This window comes from Piliocolobus tephrosceles, chromosome 9 (assembly GCF_002776525.5).
Source record: "Piliocolobus tephrosceles isolate RC106 chromosome 9, ASM277652v3, whole genome shotgun sequence".
Taxonomy (NCBI): Eukaryota; Metazoa; Chordata; class Mammalia; order Primates; family Cercopithecidae; genus Piliocolobus; species Piliocolobus tephrosceles.
In genome coordinates, this window is record NC_045442.1 from 112,835,759 (window position 1) to 112,851,125 (window position 15,367).

The following is a 15,367-nucleotide window of genomic DNA, read 5'->3' on the forward strand; positions in this document are numbered from 1 at the left end:
GATTCACATTTAAGAAAGGCCTTGCCCATGTCCCATCCTTTCACATAGGGAGAGGCATGCTGCATCCCTAGACCCGTCTGCGTATGATTCCATGTAAAATTCAGTACGTGTATAAGAAGGCTTTCTAGCGATTCTTTTAGAGAGGGGCAGACAACCTCACGAATCCTAGGAGGGATTATTCAGCCCCAGCTTCTTACATAACTCATCTAATTGCCATCTGCACAGGCAGTTTTAACTTGTTTCATACTTTGCTTCTCTTTAAGTGCTTAACAGTGGGTAGAACTGAAAATTGAGTTTCTCAGGTGAAAATGAAACTAACAGATGACAAGAGCTGCCATTTCCTGATGCTGTCTGAGACTGTCATCTCCCAAACATATCCTAGCCATACCAGGCAGCTACAGACAGTGGGATTAGTCACCAGGGCTATTCTGTGCCAGACTATTTTTCAGTAAACGATTAAGGTTTCAGAATTTCCTCTGCACTGGAGCCTGGATTTAATACTCTGTGACCTTAGCTCTTTTCATTAATGATAATAATTTGATACTTTCCCAAATAGGATGAAAATCAGGTGCTGGATTGAAGTTTTTTAAATGCAGGAAAATGCAAGATTTGTGATGCTATCAATAAACCATGTCACCAGCCTCCTTGTTAATACATAATAAAGGATATAGAATGCATCAGACAAGAGTACACAGATAGTGGTATAATCTAAGTATTATGCAAACACTTGACATCTGTCTCATACCTGGAGTAGAATTTCCCTTGCTTGGCTCTCTGTTCATGCTGCAGCCTCATGTTTTCTAGTTTTACTGGGCTTGGAATGAATCCGATTTCACAGCCTTCTTTTACCAGTCTCCCTATCCACCAGTCATTGTTAAATTTCTAAACACAAAATCAAAAGCATTAAAAATCAGTGCACAGAAGGTCAAATCTTTGTTCTTCCACACTATTTTCAGTGGAGAGAAATATGGCAATGACAATGAACTATGCCTCAAATATTATCATTCAAGAAACCCTTTGGCTCATGGATTTCACATGTATGAAATGTTTTTAGTGTCCTCAGCAATCTGTCAAAGGCTCTTCGTTCCTTGTCTGTCCTGATGCTGCCATAGGACCAGGCTGAATTCCACTGTAGCAGCTGCTGTCACCATGAGTAGGGATAAGCTCTCTGGGTTCAAAGAATAACAGCCCATCCTATCAGGAGATCTTTAGGAAGTAGTGTTACAGAAATATTCCCCTTATATAATCAGACCAATTGGGAATATTGAGAGAAAGAGATAAATATTGAAGTCTACCTTAAATATTTCATGTCACAGGACAATTTACCTTTGTGCAAACAGTTTTATAATTACACAGTGCGATGTTCACAGATGATTTCTCTACCTGTGTGATGTTGACGATTTATCTCTTGCAGGTGGAATATGTATCTTAAATCTTTACGATCTGCCTTCATTTTCCTTGATTGAATAAATCTGTCCTTGAACACTTCAAAGAAGAATATACATTCTGTTTTTCTCCTTTCCCCTTTCAGCACCATCAAGAAGAGACCCCGTAATAATCTAACTTCCCGGTATTAAGTGAGATTCTAGGCACAGCATCACTTCTGATAACTTTTTCTATTGTTCCCGCCAAGCCAGTATTTGACATCTCTTTTCAGAGGTTACCAAAATGGTAGGCTCTAAATTCTCTAGGCTGTTTTATTTTTACTCGAGATAGGGTCTTGCTCTCTCGCCCAGGCTGGAATACATTGACATGATCCCGGCTCACTTCTGTCTTGAACTCCCAGGCTCAATCCACTGGTCTCAGCCTCCTGAGTAGCTGGGACTCCCAGTGTGTGCCACCATGCCCAGCTAATTTTTTTTTTTTTTTTTTTTTTTAGTAGAGATGGGGTTTTACCCTGTTGCCCAGGCTGGTCTCAAACTCCTGGGTTCAAGAGATCAGGCTTCCTCGACCTCTCAAAGCACTTGGATTACAGGCATGAGCCATAGTATCCAGGCTTCTAGGTTCTTTTTTTTCTTTTAGACGGAATCTCGCTCTGTCGCCAGGCTGGGGTGCAGTGGCGCGATCTCAGCTCACTGCAACCTCCGACTCCCTGGTTCAAGCTATTCTCCTACCTCAACCTCCCGAGTAGCTGAGATTACAGGCATATGCCACTACACCCAGCTAATTTTTGTATTTTTAATGGAGACAGGGTTTCGCCATGTTGTCCAGGATGGTCTTGGTTTCCTGACCTTGTGATCTGCCCGCCTTGGCCTCCCAAAGTGCTAGGATTACAGGCATGAGCCACCGCGCCCGGCCCTAGGTTCTTTTAATTGGCCGTCATCAACTCCTTTGCTGACAGCCTTTAGTGCAGTGAAGAGATTAAATTTACACATGCTTCCTATAACATATTATACCCTACATGGAAGGGCTCCAAGTATAAATTCCTCCAGGTCCAAGAAAAACCTCAGGATCACACACTGAGAATATTCTACAGGGGAAATTTCTGGTCAGTTAACACAGTGCTCCACAAGGCAGGCATTTGATAAATGTTGACTCCAAGCAAAGCTTAATTAAGGATGAATGTTTCCAATTTGCAGGTTGTGTCATTGCTCACTAAAAGGTGGAAACATTTAGCATGTAGGAAAAGGACTTTTCCTGATACCTCTTTGTTGCCTTACTGGCATCAATGCTTAGCACTCTCTCATCCACTGCAGAAATTTAGCATTTAAGGAGGAAAAAGGGCATCAGTAGTTTGAATTTAGACACTGCCAGCAGAGAGAAGAGTCACGAATTCTAGATATTATTATTAAACCCTCCCCAGATGGCTAGACTTCAGGCATCAGAAAAACTACACCTAGTCAAGGTGAAACATTAAAAGAAGAAGTACAGGTTAAGTATAAAAAAGGATCATCGACTCCAGCAGTTCCCAATTTCTGGGCCACAGAGCCCCAGGGAGCGCTGAAGTTATTGCAAGAGGCCCGTGACTTCTTTCCACTTTAAAAGGTATATTTATATTAGCAGAGGTTGAGAGCCATTGATTTAGTATGTATGTTATACAACTGCAGTGATGTGCAATGCTGCTTCACAGAAACGGCATCTGAATAGGAAATAAGAAATGGTATGTCAAGGTGAAACATCACGCTGATAGAAAATGAAACTGTTCTCCTTACTTCCTTAACATGCAGAAAATCTTTTGCTTCAAATGAGATGGCCATGCCAGGCACTGGAACATCATCTTCATGGGCCGCACTGTAGCTGACATTTGTCCGAACCGCAAATGCCACGGGCTTTGTCTAAAGTGGGAAAAGAAAGAGGGAAAAAAATAAGAGCAAAACAACAGTGTCCCTCCTTTTTCCCCTCAAATACAAAGATACACTGAATAACTGCTGTAATCCATGTTGGTTTTCCCTGCTGCATTGGTTCTTTATCACAAAACAGCTTGTTCGTATTCACAACACGTGAAATCTCCTAGCTCTGAGCTACGTAGCACCCATTTCTGAACTAGAAAAAGCCATTGTTCTCTTTGAAAGCACTACAAGTAAAGACGGCGAAGATGAGCCACAGAAATATGTTTTCAACATTGGCGCTTGTAGCAACTGTAAATCAGGAAACACAAATGTGAACAAAATGTCCAGTTCTTCAGTTTCAGTGGAAAGGACTTAGTAACTGCCTCACTACCCCAAACATGTGCTTTAATTAATTCATCATTAATGACATAATTCTGAAAGGTACAGTCTTTTGAATGCAAAAAGAACCGGGGAATATATTCTACAACTATAGCAGCTCTTATTCATGGCTGCAACAAATTATGAAAGCCATGACCTTTTCTTCTATTATTTCTCGTCCTTGAGTTCGTTCAACTACTAAAGATGATATTAATTAAGCTCTCTTTCCTTCTTTGATGCTTTGAAATTTTACAGATAAAGGGCCGGAAGTGGTCGCTCACGCCTGTAGTCCCAGCATTTTGTGAGGCCAAGGCAAGAGGATTGCTTGAGCCTAGGAGTTCAAGATCAGCCTAGGAACATAGCAAGACCTCTTCTTATTAAAAATCAAAAACAAAAATTAGCTAGGTGTGGTGGCAGGCACCTATACTCCCAACAACTTGGGAGGCTAAGGCAAGAGGATCACTTCAGCCCAGGCGGTCTAGACTGCAGTGAGCTGTGATCACGTGACTACACTCCAGCCTGGGGGACAAAGTCAGTCCCTGTCTCAAAAAAAGAAAAAAACAAATCAAACCAAAAGAATTTACAGATAAGCATTTATTCTCTCTTTAGCTAATACCTATTTATCCACAAGGTGGAAAAAACAGGTAAACTCAGAAATGGTGAAAATGGTATTGTTCTAAGTGGTATTGTATTTCTTTCCCCATTATGGGCAAGTGGATTGCTTCTATATATTTTTTCTTTCTTTCTTTTCTTTCTTTTTTTTTTTTTTTGACAGAGTCTCACTGTGTAGCTCAGGCTGTAGTGCAGTGGTGCAATCTCAGCTCACTGCAACCTCCTCCTCTGGAGTTCAATTGATTCTCCTGCTTCAGCCCCCCGAGTAGCTGGGATTATAGACGTGAGACACCACGCCCAGCTAATTTTTTGTACTTTTAGTAGAGACAGGGTTTCACTGTGTTGGCCAGGCTGGTCTAGAACTCCTGACCTTGGGTGATCTGCCTGCCTCGGCCTCCCAAAGTGCTGGGATTACAGGCATGAGCCACCATGCCCGGCCTCTTCTATATATTTCTTATATACACGACATACACAAAGTAACATAGTTTTTCATGTGATACTCCTTTAAACCTATCTTTTTTTTTTTTCTTTTTTTTTGTGGAGACAGAATTTCGCTCTTGTTGTCCAGGCTGGAGTGCAATGGTGCAATCTCGGCTCATTGCAACCTCCACCTCCTGCATTCAAGCGATTCTTCTGCCTCAGCCTCCCAAGTTGCTGGGATTACAGGTGCCCGCCATCACGCCCAGCTAATTTTTTGTATTTTTAGTAGAGATGGGGTTTCACCACGTTGTTCAGGCTAGTCTTCAACTCCTGACCTCACGTGATCCGCCTGTCTCGGCCTCCCAAAGTGCTGGGATTACAGGCGTGAGCCACCGCGCCCGGCTTAACCTATTCTTTAAAAAAATTATTTCAAACTCTCAGGAGGAGGGAGCAGTTTCTCCCTACTCAATGAGCTCTTTACCTGGCCTTGCCAGAGAAGACAAGGGGAAGCTGGAGTAGAGAGAACCCAGGTTCATTTCCAAATTTTCCAGAGTTAATTTGTTCTACCTGACTGTTGTCTGGGTTGAAGACTAAAGTTAAGAGCCCTAATGTTACTAAGGTCTAGTCACAATTTGAGGATTGGGAAAGGAGGACCACATTCTGGATATAGGCACAATTGACATGAGGTGAATTTAAATATTTGGAAGCCGGTTCTTGACATCCACTGTAATTTTTTTTTTTTTTTTTTTTTTTGAGACTGAGTCTCACTGCGGCACCCAAGCTGGAGGGCAGTGGTACGATCCTGGCTCACTGCAACCTCTGCCCTTCGGGTTCAAGCAATTCTTCTACCCTAGCCTCCCGAGTAGCTGGGATTACAGGCATGCGCCACCATGCCTGGCTAATTTTTGTATTTTTAGTAGAGATGGGGTTTCACCATATTGACCAGGCTGGTCTCAAATGACATCCACTGTAATTTTTAATGATACAAGGGATGCTGCTGCTTGTGTGGAAATATGGGAATTAAAAATATACACAAATAAAAGGTGCCTATAGCTGTACCACTGAAACATGAAACACAATCCTTGATAGTATGATGTTTCTTTCTTTCTTTTTTTTTGAGACGGAGTCTTGCTCTGTCGCCCAGGCTGGAGTGCAGTGGCGCGATCTCGGCTCACTGCAAGCTCCGCCTCCCAGGTTCACACCATTCTCCTGCCTCAGCCTCCCGAGTAGCTGGGACTACAGGCATCCGCCACTACACCTGGCTAACTTTTTGTATTTTTAGCAGAGACCGGGTTTCACCGTGTTGGCCAGGATGGTCTCGATCTCCTGACCTTGTGATCAGCCTACCTCGGCCTCCCAAAGTGCTGGGATTACAGGCGTGAGCCACTGTGCCTGGCTGATAGTATGATGTTTCTATTTTTTTCTAGAAATTTTCTTAAATATATGAAGTTTACTTCTATAGCTACAATCATAATATATTGCATTTCATCCAATATTAAACAAAAAAATGAAAAAACAAAACATATGTATTTTTTTAAAAGGCCAGGTGCTATGGCTCATGCTTGTAAATCCCAATACTTTGGGAGGGCATGGTGGGAGCATCACTTGGGCCCAGGAGTTTGAGACCAGCCTGGGCAACAAAGTGAGACCTCGTTTCTTACACACACACACACACACACAGTTTTTCAAGTGATATACTTTTAAAAATATATTTTGCCCAGGTGCGGTGGCTCATGCCTATAATCCCAGCACTTTGTGGGAGGCCGAGGCAGGAGGATCACCTGAGGTCGGGAGTTCAAGACCAGCCTGAACAACATGGAGAAACCCCATGTCTACTAAAAATACACAATTAGCCAGGCATAGTGGCACATGTCTGTAATCCCAGCTACTCAGGAGGCGATGCAGGAGAATCGCTTGAACCTGGGAGGCAGAGGTAGCAATGAGTCAAGATCGCACCACTGTACTCCAGCCTGGGCAATAAGAGCAAAACTCTGTCTCATAAATAAAATAAAATAAAATATATTTTAAAACTACCTTGGCCAGGTGCAGTGGTTCACGCCTATAATCCCAGCACGTTGGGAGGCCAAGGCAGGCGAATCACCTGAGGTCAGGAGTTTGAGACCAGCCTGGCCAATATGGTGAAACCCAATCTCTACAAAAATAGAAAAATTAGCTGGTCACAGTGGCTCACGCCTGTAATACCAGCTACTCGGGAGGCTGAGGCAGGAGAATCGCTTGAACCCAGGAGGAGAGGCTACAGTGAGCAAAGATCATTGTGCCACTGTACTCCAGCCTGGGTGACAGAGTGAGACTCCATCTCAAAAAAAAAAAAAAAAAAAGACTACCTCAACCATTCACCCTTCTTTGATACTTAGATTCACAACATTATTCAATATGAAAAATATTCTGCTTTGAAAAATATTTGTACAAAAGCCTCTATTTAGAATTCTTTCCTTGGGATGGAGTCCCAGACGTAGCATGTGTCAGACATGAGTTATTAAGACTTTTAAAATCGTATTCTAAACTACCGTCCAAATGGGCCACACTGTTTTATTCTGCACCCAGCACTAAAGCATGGTGCCCTTTTTAGTGAGACGTAACCTTAAAAATATTTTAAAGTATTTACATTTTATTAAAAAAAAAAAAAAAAAAACTTTGTAGAGACAGGATGTTGCCATGTTACCCAGACTGGTCTCAAACTCCTGGCCTCAAGTAATCCTCCCCCGCCCAGCCTCCCAAGGATGTAGTCTTCGTCAAACTCAGTTTTACCACTAGAAATACAATTTCCATGAGTAGATCCATCCATGATTCAGAAAAGTTTCTAATCACAAAAGTATAGATTCAAGATTTTTTTAAAAAAATAATCCTAGCATGGTCTTTTACTTCTTTCAGATGTTTCTTTTACTCCTTGGAAAAAAACAGAGTTTAAGCATCACACATAATTTTTCATCAGTGTAAGACAAATTTTGAATGCCTGACTCGACAGAAGACCCCAGAGAAAATCTTATGACTTATACCAACTTTGTATCACTTTTCAATCATCTGAGTATCAGAAAGAGGGGACTGAAAAAGTAAAAAGAAATTAAAATGGTGGTGGACATTGGTGTATAATTCCAGGGACCATAGGTAATAATGTTATGCTCTTAGATGAAGATGTTAAGTTGGAACATGCCTCCTTTCTTGCCTCACCTCCTGTAACCAATGATGCTACCATTAGATGTGGTTTATATAGAATTAGCTTTACAGAACTAGGAAAGAAAAGCAGCAGATACCTATTCCTCAACATCTTTACTTCAGGAACTGTATTTCTAAAATTAGACTAGAGTACAGTCAAGTAATGTGGGGGACAGACATAGCCAAGATAAAAGACCCCAGGATGCTAAACCAGAGAGGCCAATGACAATGTCACTTCTGATTCCCTGGTCTCACTTCAGCTTGCAGTGTGTCTACAATGTGGAAGGTATTCTCCGTATTAATTTCATTCGTATGGGTTCAAGAATAAGGGATTTTAAGTGGACTTGGATTTGAATGTTGATTCTGCCATTTATTAGGTGAGTGGCCTAGGCAAATTCTGTAGTCTCAGTGAGCATATTTTCACATGGCTAAAACTAGGGTAAAAGCACCATTCTTTAAGGTAACGAGAATACAGAAAATGGATTGCATCAGGGTAGGCTAGTATTGGGTATATAGTCATCCCTTGATATCTGCCATGATATTGTTTCCAGGACCCCCAAAATCTAAAGATGTTCAAGTCCTTGATATAAAGCAGTGTACGTGGCTGGGCTCAGTGGCTCATGCCTGTAATCCCAGCACTTTGGGAGGCAGAGGTGGGTGGATGAGATCAGGAGTTTGAGACCAGCCTGACCAACATGGAGAAACCCTGTCTCTACTAAAGATACAAAAATTAGCCAGGCGTGGCGCGGACCTGTAATCCCAGCTACTCAGGAGGCTGAGGCAAGAGAATTGCTTGAACCTAGGAGGCGGAGACTGCAGTGAGCCGAGATCGCGCCACTGCACTCCAGCCTGGGCAACAGAGACTCCATCTCAAGCAAACAAACAAAACTACAGCATACTATCTGTGCGTAACTGCACACATCCTCTGTATGCTTTATATCTAGATCACTTATAATACCTAAGATAAGGTAAACGCTACACAAATAGTTATTTAATTGTATTGCTTTTTATGTCTATCATTCTTATTGTTGTAACTTTTCTTTAACATTTTCAATCCACAGTTGGTTGAATCCATGAATGTGGAACCCATGGATAAAGAGAGCTCTGTAAGTGCTTATTAATAGGCATTTGCTATATACCAAAATAAATGCTACGCATAAGTAAATATTTCTCCATATTTATCCCTCATTAAGACCCAGCACAAGTCATTTCCTGTGTGCTCTTCCACTGTAAACGTCCTCAAACCAAACTCATCAACACAGTTTAATATCTGCCACATGCATGACACAAACTGACTCGCTGTTAAAGTCAAGATGCTTTTCCGTGATACAGATTCTTTCATATTCTCTGGGACTCTAGCAAATGGTAAGGTTTTCCCATATTCATTCTCTTTTCTTTTCTTTTTTTTTTTTTTTTTTGAGACAGAGTCTTGCTCTGTCACTCAGGCTGGAGTGAAGTGGTGCGATCTTGGCTCGCTGCAATCTCTGCCTCCCAAGTTCAAGCAATTCTCTTGCCTCAGCCTCCCAAGTAGTTGGGACTACAGGCGCATGCCACCACACCCAGCTAATTTTTGTATCTTTAGTAGAGACGGGATTTTGCCACATTGACCAGGCTGGTCTTGAATTCTTGACCTCAGGTGATCCGCCTGCCTTAGCTTCCCAAAGTGCTGGGATTACAGGCGTGAGCCACCGTGCCTGGCCAGGTTTTCCCATACTCACTTTGTTTACAGTGTTCTATCTTGATAGGGTTTGAATTTGTGTCCCTGGCCAAACTCATGTCGAATTGTAATCCCCGGTGTGATTACAAAGGCAACTGCGGTCCGCTCTAGTTAATAGGTTCTTCTTCAAGCTGTCCTTTTCCTGCCACCCTCTAACTCTAGGGCCCCACAGGTTTGTCTGAAAGCCTTGGTCATAGCTGTAGGGTAAGACAGGGAAGAAAAGCAGAAGGCACAGATACAGACATAGCCCACAGCTCTATGTAGGATACTGTCGAAGGAGCTTCAGGGATGGCTGTTGCGGAATCGTATTGAAATCCACATTTAGATTTAGATTCATCCTGCTCTACAGAATCATTAGGATACTACATTGGTTGGGTCCTTCATTTCACTTCCACTGAACCTCTATTAACATCCTAAGGACTTTATTGCCAGGCCAGTGTCAGAGCTGGAGTCTGCTTCTGCAGATTCTACCTGGTTTCCTGGCCAACTTGTTTTGCGGCTGTGGAGGGTCAGCCCCATGAGGTGATGTCAGACTTTTCTACCAGTTTTTGCTTCTCCCTGTTCCAAGCCAAGACAAAAAGGAATTGATTCCTATTCCAGTTTCTGCTACTGTCGACATGGCATATGAGCACGTGTTACACAGGATGAGGGCGACTGGTCAATCACCTATGCACTGTGGCCCCCTCTTTGGGATAGAGAATTAAAAGTTTGCTGCATATTGGTTTGTGGACTAAACCTGAATAGATCCTCAAAATAAATTCGTAAATACCATTTGTAGAAGAGTGGCAACTCTTTATCTAGACAATAACGTAAAAGTGCTTTAAAAACACCAAGGTTGGTCGCGTGCAGTGGCTCACATCTGTAATCAGAGGCAGGCGGATCGCTTGAGCCCAGGAGCTTGAGACCAGCCCGGGCAACATGGTGGAACTCTGTCTCTACCAAAAATACAAACAAGAGCCAGGCGTGGTGGTGTGCACCTGTGGTGCCAGCTACTCAAGAGGCTGAGGTGGGAGGATCGCTTGAGCCCAGGAGATCAAGAGTGCAGTGAGCCACGATCACGCCACTGCACTCCAGCCTGGGTGACAGAAAGAGAACCTGTCTCAAAAACCAGAAACTAAAAACCAAGGCCATGTCTTGTTCAACACTGTGTCTCCAGTATGTTTCCAATCAATATTTATTGAGAATGGAATGTGTAAGTGTTAAGAGATGTTAAGAAATTCATATTCTCTTCTTCCAGGTCCTTCTTTACCTTGATACGACATTCCTCCTTTGGGAATGTCTGCCAATGGACAAGCAATGCGCTGTATATTATACATAGATTGCTGCATTTCATTTAACCCCAGCTACAATCGTTTCAATCCAAGGTGAAGAAACTGAGGCTGAAAAAAGTTCTCCCGGCCATTCATTGTGGCACACGCCTATAGTCTCAGTTATTCAGGAGGCTAAGGCAACAGGATGGCTTCAGTTCAGGAGTTTGAATCTAACCTGGGCAACATCACAAGATCCTTTCTCTGAAAAAATAAAAAAGTAAAATTTTAAGACAACATTTGTGAAAGATTATTATTATTATTTTTTTTTTTTTTTGAGATGGAGTTTCACTCTTGTTGTCCAGGCTGGAGTGCAATGGTAAGATCTCGACTCACTGCAACCTCCATCTCCCAGGTTCAAGCAATTCTCCTGCCTCAGCCCACCAAGTAACTGGAATTACAGGCACCCACCACCATGTCCAGCTAACTTTTTGTATTTTTAGTACAGACAGGGTTTCACCATGTTGGCCAGGCTGGTCTCAAACTCCTGACCTCAGGTGCTCTACCACCTTGGCCTCCCAAAGTGCTGGGATTATAGGCATGAGCCACCGCATCTGGCTGAGTATTTTTTTTTTTTTTTTTTTTTTTTTTGAGACGGAGTCTCGCTCTGTCACCCAGGCTGGAGTGCTGTGGCCGGATCTCAGCTCACTGCAAGCTCCGCCTCCCGGGTTCACGCCATTCTCCTGCCTCAGCCTCCCGGGTAGCTGGGACTACAGGCGCCGCCACCTCGCCCGGCTAGTTTTTTGTAGTTTTTTAGTTGAGACGGGGTTTCACCGTGTTAGCCAGAGTGGTCTCGATCTCCTGACCTTGTGATCCGCCCGTCTCGGCCTCCCAAAGTGCTGGGATTACAGGCTTGAGCCACCGCGCCCGGCCGAGTATTTTTTTTTTTAATGCTCTCCCAGGCCATAAGCCTTAGAAGTGGTGTTAAAATCTCTCTCCAAAGCCTGTGTTCCTCCTATAGTACTAGAGTGCTTTTCATTTAAAGAGGTGTGCAGATGGCAATTTATATGCATTTATATGTTTATGTGAAATTTTGAAGACTTGAAAGTTATAATCTACAGAATGCTAAAAATTGGTTGGTAAAAAGAAAGGCAAAAAAAGATTGGGCCCAGGTCTGCCTTGTAGTGTGACACTAAATGAGTACATGTTAGAACGATGGGTGTCCCTCATAAAGGTAACCTATACCTTATAAGTGCAAAGATGCACTTAAACAACTTGAGGTTCAGGAAATCAACAGCGATGTCAAACCATGATTTTTTTAATTTTATTTTATTTTTAATTTTTTGAGACGGAGTCTCGCTCTGTGGCCCAGGCTAGAGTGCAGTGGCACAATCTTTGCTCACTGCAAGCTCTGCTTCCCAGGTTCATGTCATTCTCCTGCCTCAGCCTCTCCAGTAGCTGGGACTACAGGTGTCTGCCACCATGCCCAGCTAATTTTTTTGTATTCTTAGTAGAGACGGGGTTTCACTGTGTTAGCCAGGCTTGTCTTGATCTCCTGACCTCGTGATCCACCCGCCTCGGCCTCCCAAAGTGCTGGGATTACAGGCGTGAGCCACTGCGCCCAGTCCAAATCATGATTTTTATGTATTTAGATCTACTATATCTCTCTTTACATCTCTTTTTCACCATCTATAAAGCTATATTTCATGAATGGCTGGGTGTGGTGGCTCACGCCTGTAATCTCAGTACTTTAGGAGGCCGAGGCAAGAGAATCACCTGAGGTCAGCAGTTCGAGACCAGCCAGGGCAACATGGTAAAACCCCGTCTCTACTAAAAATACAATTTGCATGGCTTTTTGCTCTCTCTGTAGAACTAGGGTTGCCGTGGCCTTTCAGTGTTTCCTGTGCAGGGCCCTTGGCGTGGAACTTTATAAACTATGAAACCATGTATATCTTTTTTTTTTTTTTGAGATGGAGTCTCGCTCTGTTGCCCAGGCTGGAGTGCAGTGTAGCAGGATCGCAGATCACTGCAACCTCCGCCTCCTGGGATCAAGCAACTCCCCTGCCTCAGCCTCTGGAGTAGCTGGGGCTCTAGGCGTCCACCAACACACCCAGCTACTTTTTGTATTTGTAGCAGAGACAGGGTTTCACTATGTTGGCGAGGCTGGTCTCTAACTCCTGACCTCAGGTGATCCACCCACGTAGGCTTCCCTAAGTGATGGGATTACAGGCGTGAGCCAGCACGCCCCATCACAAGTCAGTCATCTTGAGAAGGCTGCTGAAGAGACCAACCACCTGGTTTCACCACCTCCCTTCCCACCCTGACTCCAGCACTATTACTGATACATGAGCTAGAAATCAATTATTTCGGCCAATAGTAAGGGTAAGAGAGTCCTTGGTAAGGCTTCCTTCTAATAAAACGCAGACCCCAAATCGTTTCTTTTCTAACAAAAAGCAGCCTGAAAAATCAAGCTGCAAGCATAGATATGCAAACTAGAGGCTTGCATAGGTAAATGCCGCAGCTGTGCCAGTAGCAAAAGGCTACCTGGGGGCCAGGCATGTTCAACCTGGTGGCTCCATCTTCCCTTTTGTTTGCCAACCACATGTACAGTGAGGAACAGACAACATGGTGCTGGCCAGGTTGAGACCCCATCTGCATAATAGAAGATTAGGATGGCATGGCCAGCATCTTCATGCACTATGCAAATGTCACACCTGGTCCAAAGAATCTCTTGGGCTGTATGTAAAGCAGACACCGCCTCCTCAAGCTCAACTATGAAACCCCGTGCATTTCACCGTGAAACCAGAAGACACACTCAGGAGCCCCTCTCTCTTTCCAAGAGAGAGCGCTATTCTCTTTTCTCTTTCACTTATCAAACCTTCGCTCTTAAACTCACTTCTTGTATGTCCACGTCCTCGATTTCCTGGATGATGTCCACGTCCTCGGTTTCCCTGCCGTCACACAACGAGCCTCGGACACTTACCCCAGACAACAATGCTTCTTTACTGTCTGGCCCACAGACCCAGAAGGAGGGCCCAGAAACATCTGTTCAAGCTCCCCAAACTTCCCACCTTCTAGATGCTTCTGCCCTGACTCATGCCCTCTATCCCCTGGCCTTGAAGTCCTTCATCTCACTGCCATATCCTCTATTCTGCCTAGAGACAGATGCCTGGACCCCGTCATTAACAGATGGGTATACGCAAGAACCAATCTGGCAGGGCTGGAAGGATATTAGTGGACAGCTTTTTGGCCACAGGACTTGCTTTTTCTCACATCCAAAGGAAACTCTATTTGCTCCACAGAGGCCTGGTGTGTGGAGGCCCACAGGCTCCTGTCAGAGATGTGGTTAATGTTTAGAGCAGGAACAACTTTTATTTTCTTATAGCCTTCTGGAATCACTAGGCCTAAGGCTGCTAAGCACCAATTATTATACGAGGAGATAATTAACTTAAAAATATCTTTGGTTATAAAATAGAATAAACACATTATAATTTCATGGCACTATAGTTCTAGCTTTCTTCCTAAACAATGACTAATGAGTTAACAGTGAAGCTAATAACTTGAATGCTATAACACAATGCATACCTTAAGTTTAATAAAAATGTGCCAGTGGTAGAATGAATACCTACTATTAAAAAGTGAAATGAAATTCACTCAAGGATAGAAATACACTTCTGACCATGATTAATATAATTACTTAGATTTTTATGCATTGATTTCTTCATTTCCTAATACAAAGGTGAATCTTACTATGCTAAATAGCAAAGTATGATTTTCAGTTTTCATCCTGAAACTGTCAACCACTTATAACATAAAAGGAAAATTCATAGTTTGTTTTAATGTCTATAATGGATTTGTCTTAAATATTAACTACTTTCAATTTGCTCTTTTTAGAGAAAATTTTTAAAAATGACCCAGATCCCTACTGTAAGAGACTACAGAGGCCAGGCACGGTGGCTCACACCTGTAATCCCAGCATTTTGGGAGGCCAAGGCGGGCAGATGACTTGAGATCAGGAGTTCGAGACCAGCCTGGCCAACATGGTGAAAACCTTCTTTAGTAGACCTAGGAACCGGGTCTACTAAAAATACAAAAGTTAGCCAAGCATGGTGGCAGGCACCTGTAATCCCAGCTACTTGGGAAAATCACTTGAGCCCGGGAGGCAGAGGTTGCAGTGAGCCAAGATCGTGCCACTGCACTCCAGCCTGGGTGACACAGTGAGGCTCCATCTCACAAAAAAAAAAAAAAGAGAGAGAGAGAGAGACTGTAGAGAAGACAAGTCAAGAAGATCTAATCCAATTTTTTATCCACTTTCTTATTGTGTACAACAACTTCTTATAAAACTTGTTCTACTCTTTTATTATATTAAATGCCTCAGGTGGGAGTATAGCTATCAAGTCTTATATAGGAAGCACCCAGGAACTGAAGAGATACTGACCGTACTTAAAGGAACCAGGTCATAGCCATCTGCTTTATTAAGCACTTACTGATATCTTACTTTCCAGTTATCCTTATCTGTTATAACTTCTCAGTATCATCTTGCTAACTTT

The 15,367-nt window shown here is 43.1% G+C and overlaps 1 protein-coding gene across 7 annotated transcripts in view; it reads right to left on the reverse strand.

The window, feature by feature from the left end:
- Window positions 1-15,367, reverse strand: part of CACNB2 (calcium voltage-gated channel auxiliary subunit beta 2) — a 413,977-nt gene that overhangs the window by 40,102 nt on the left and 358,508 nt on the right. For all 7 annotated transcript variants that reach the window (XM_023223140.2, XM_023223141.2, XM_023223139.2 and 4 more), the window contains 2 exons: window positions 3,153-3,275; window positions 746-882 (listed from right to left, as the gene is read on the reverse strand). In XM_023223140.2, the coding sequence (XP_023078908.1) occupies window positions 746-882; window positions 3,153-3,275 (260 nt within the window). The remainder of the gene's footprint in view (window positions 1-745; window positions 883-3,152; window positions 3,276-15,367) is intronic.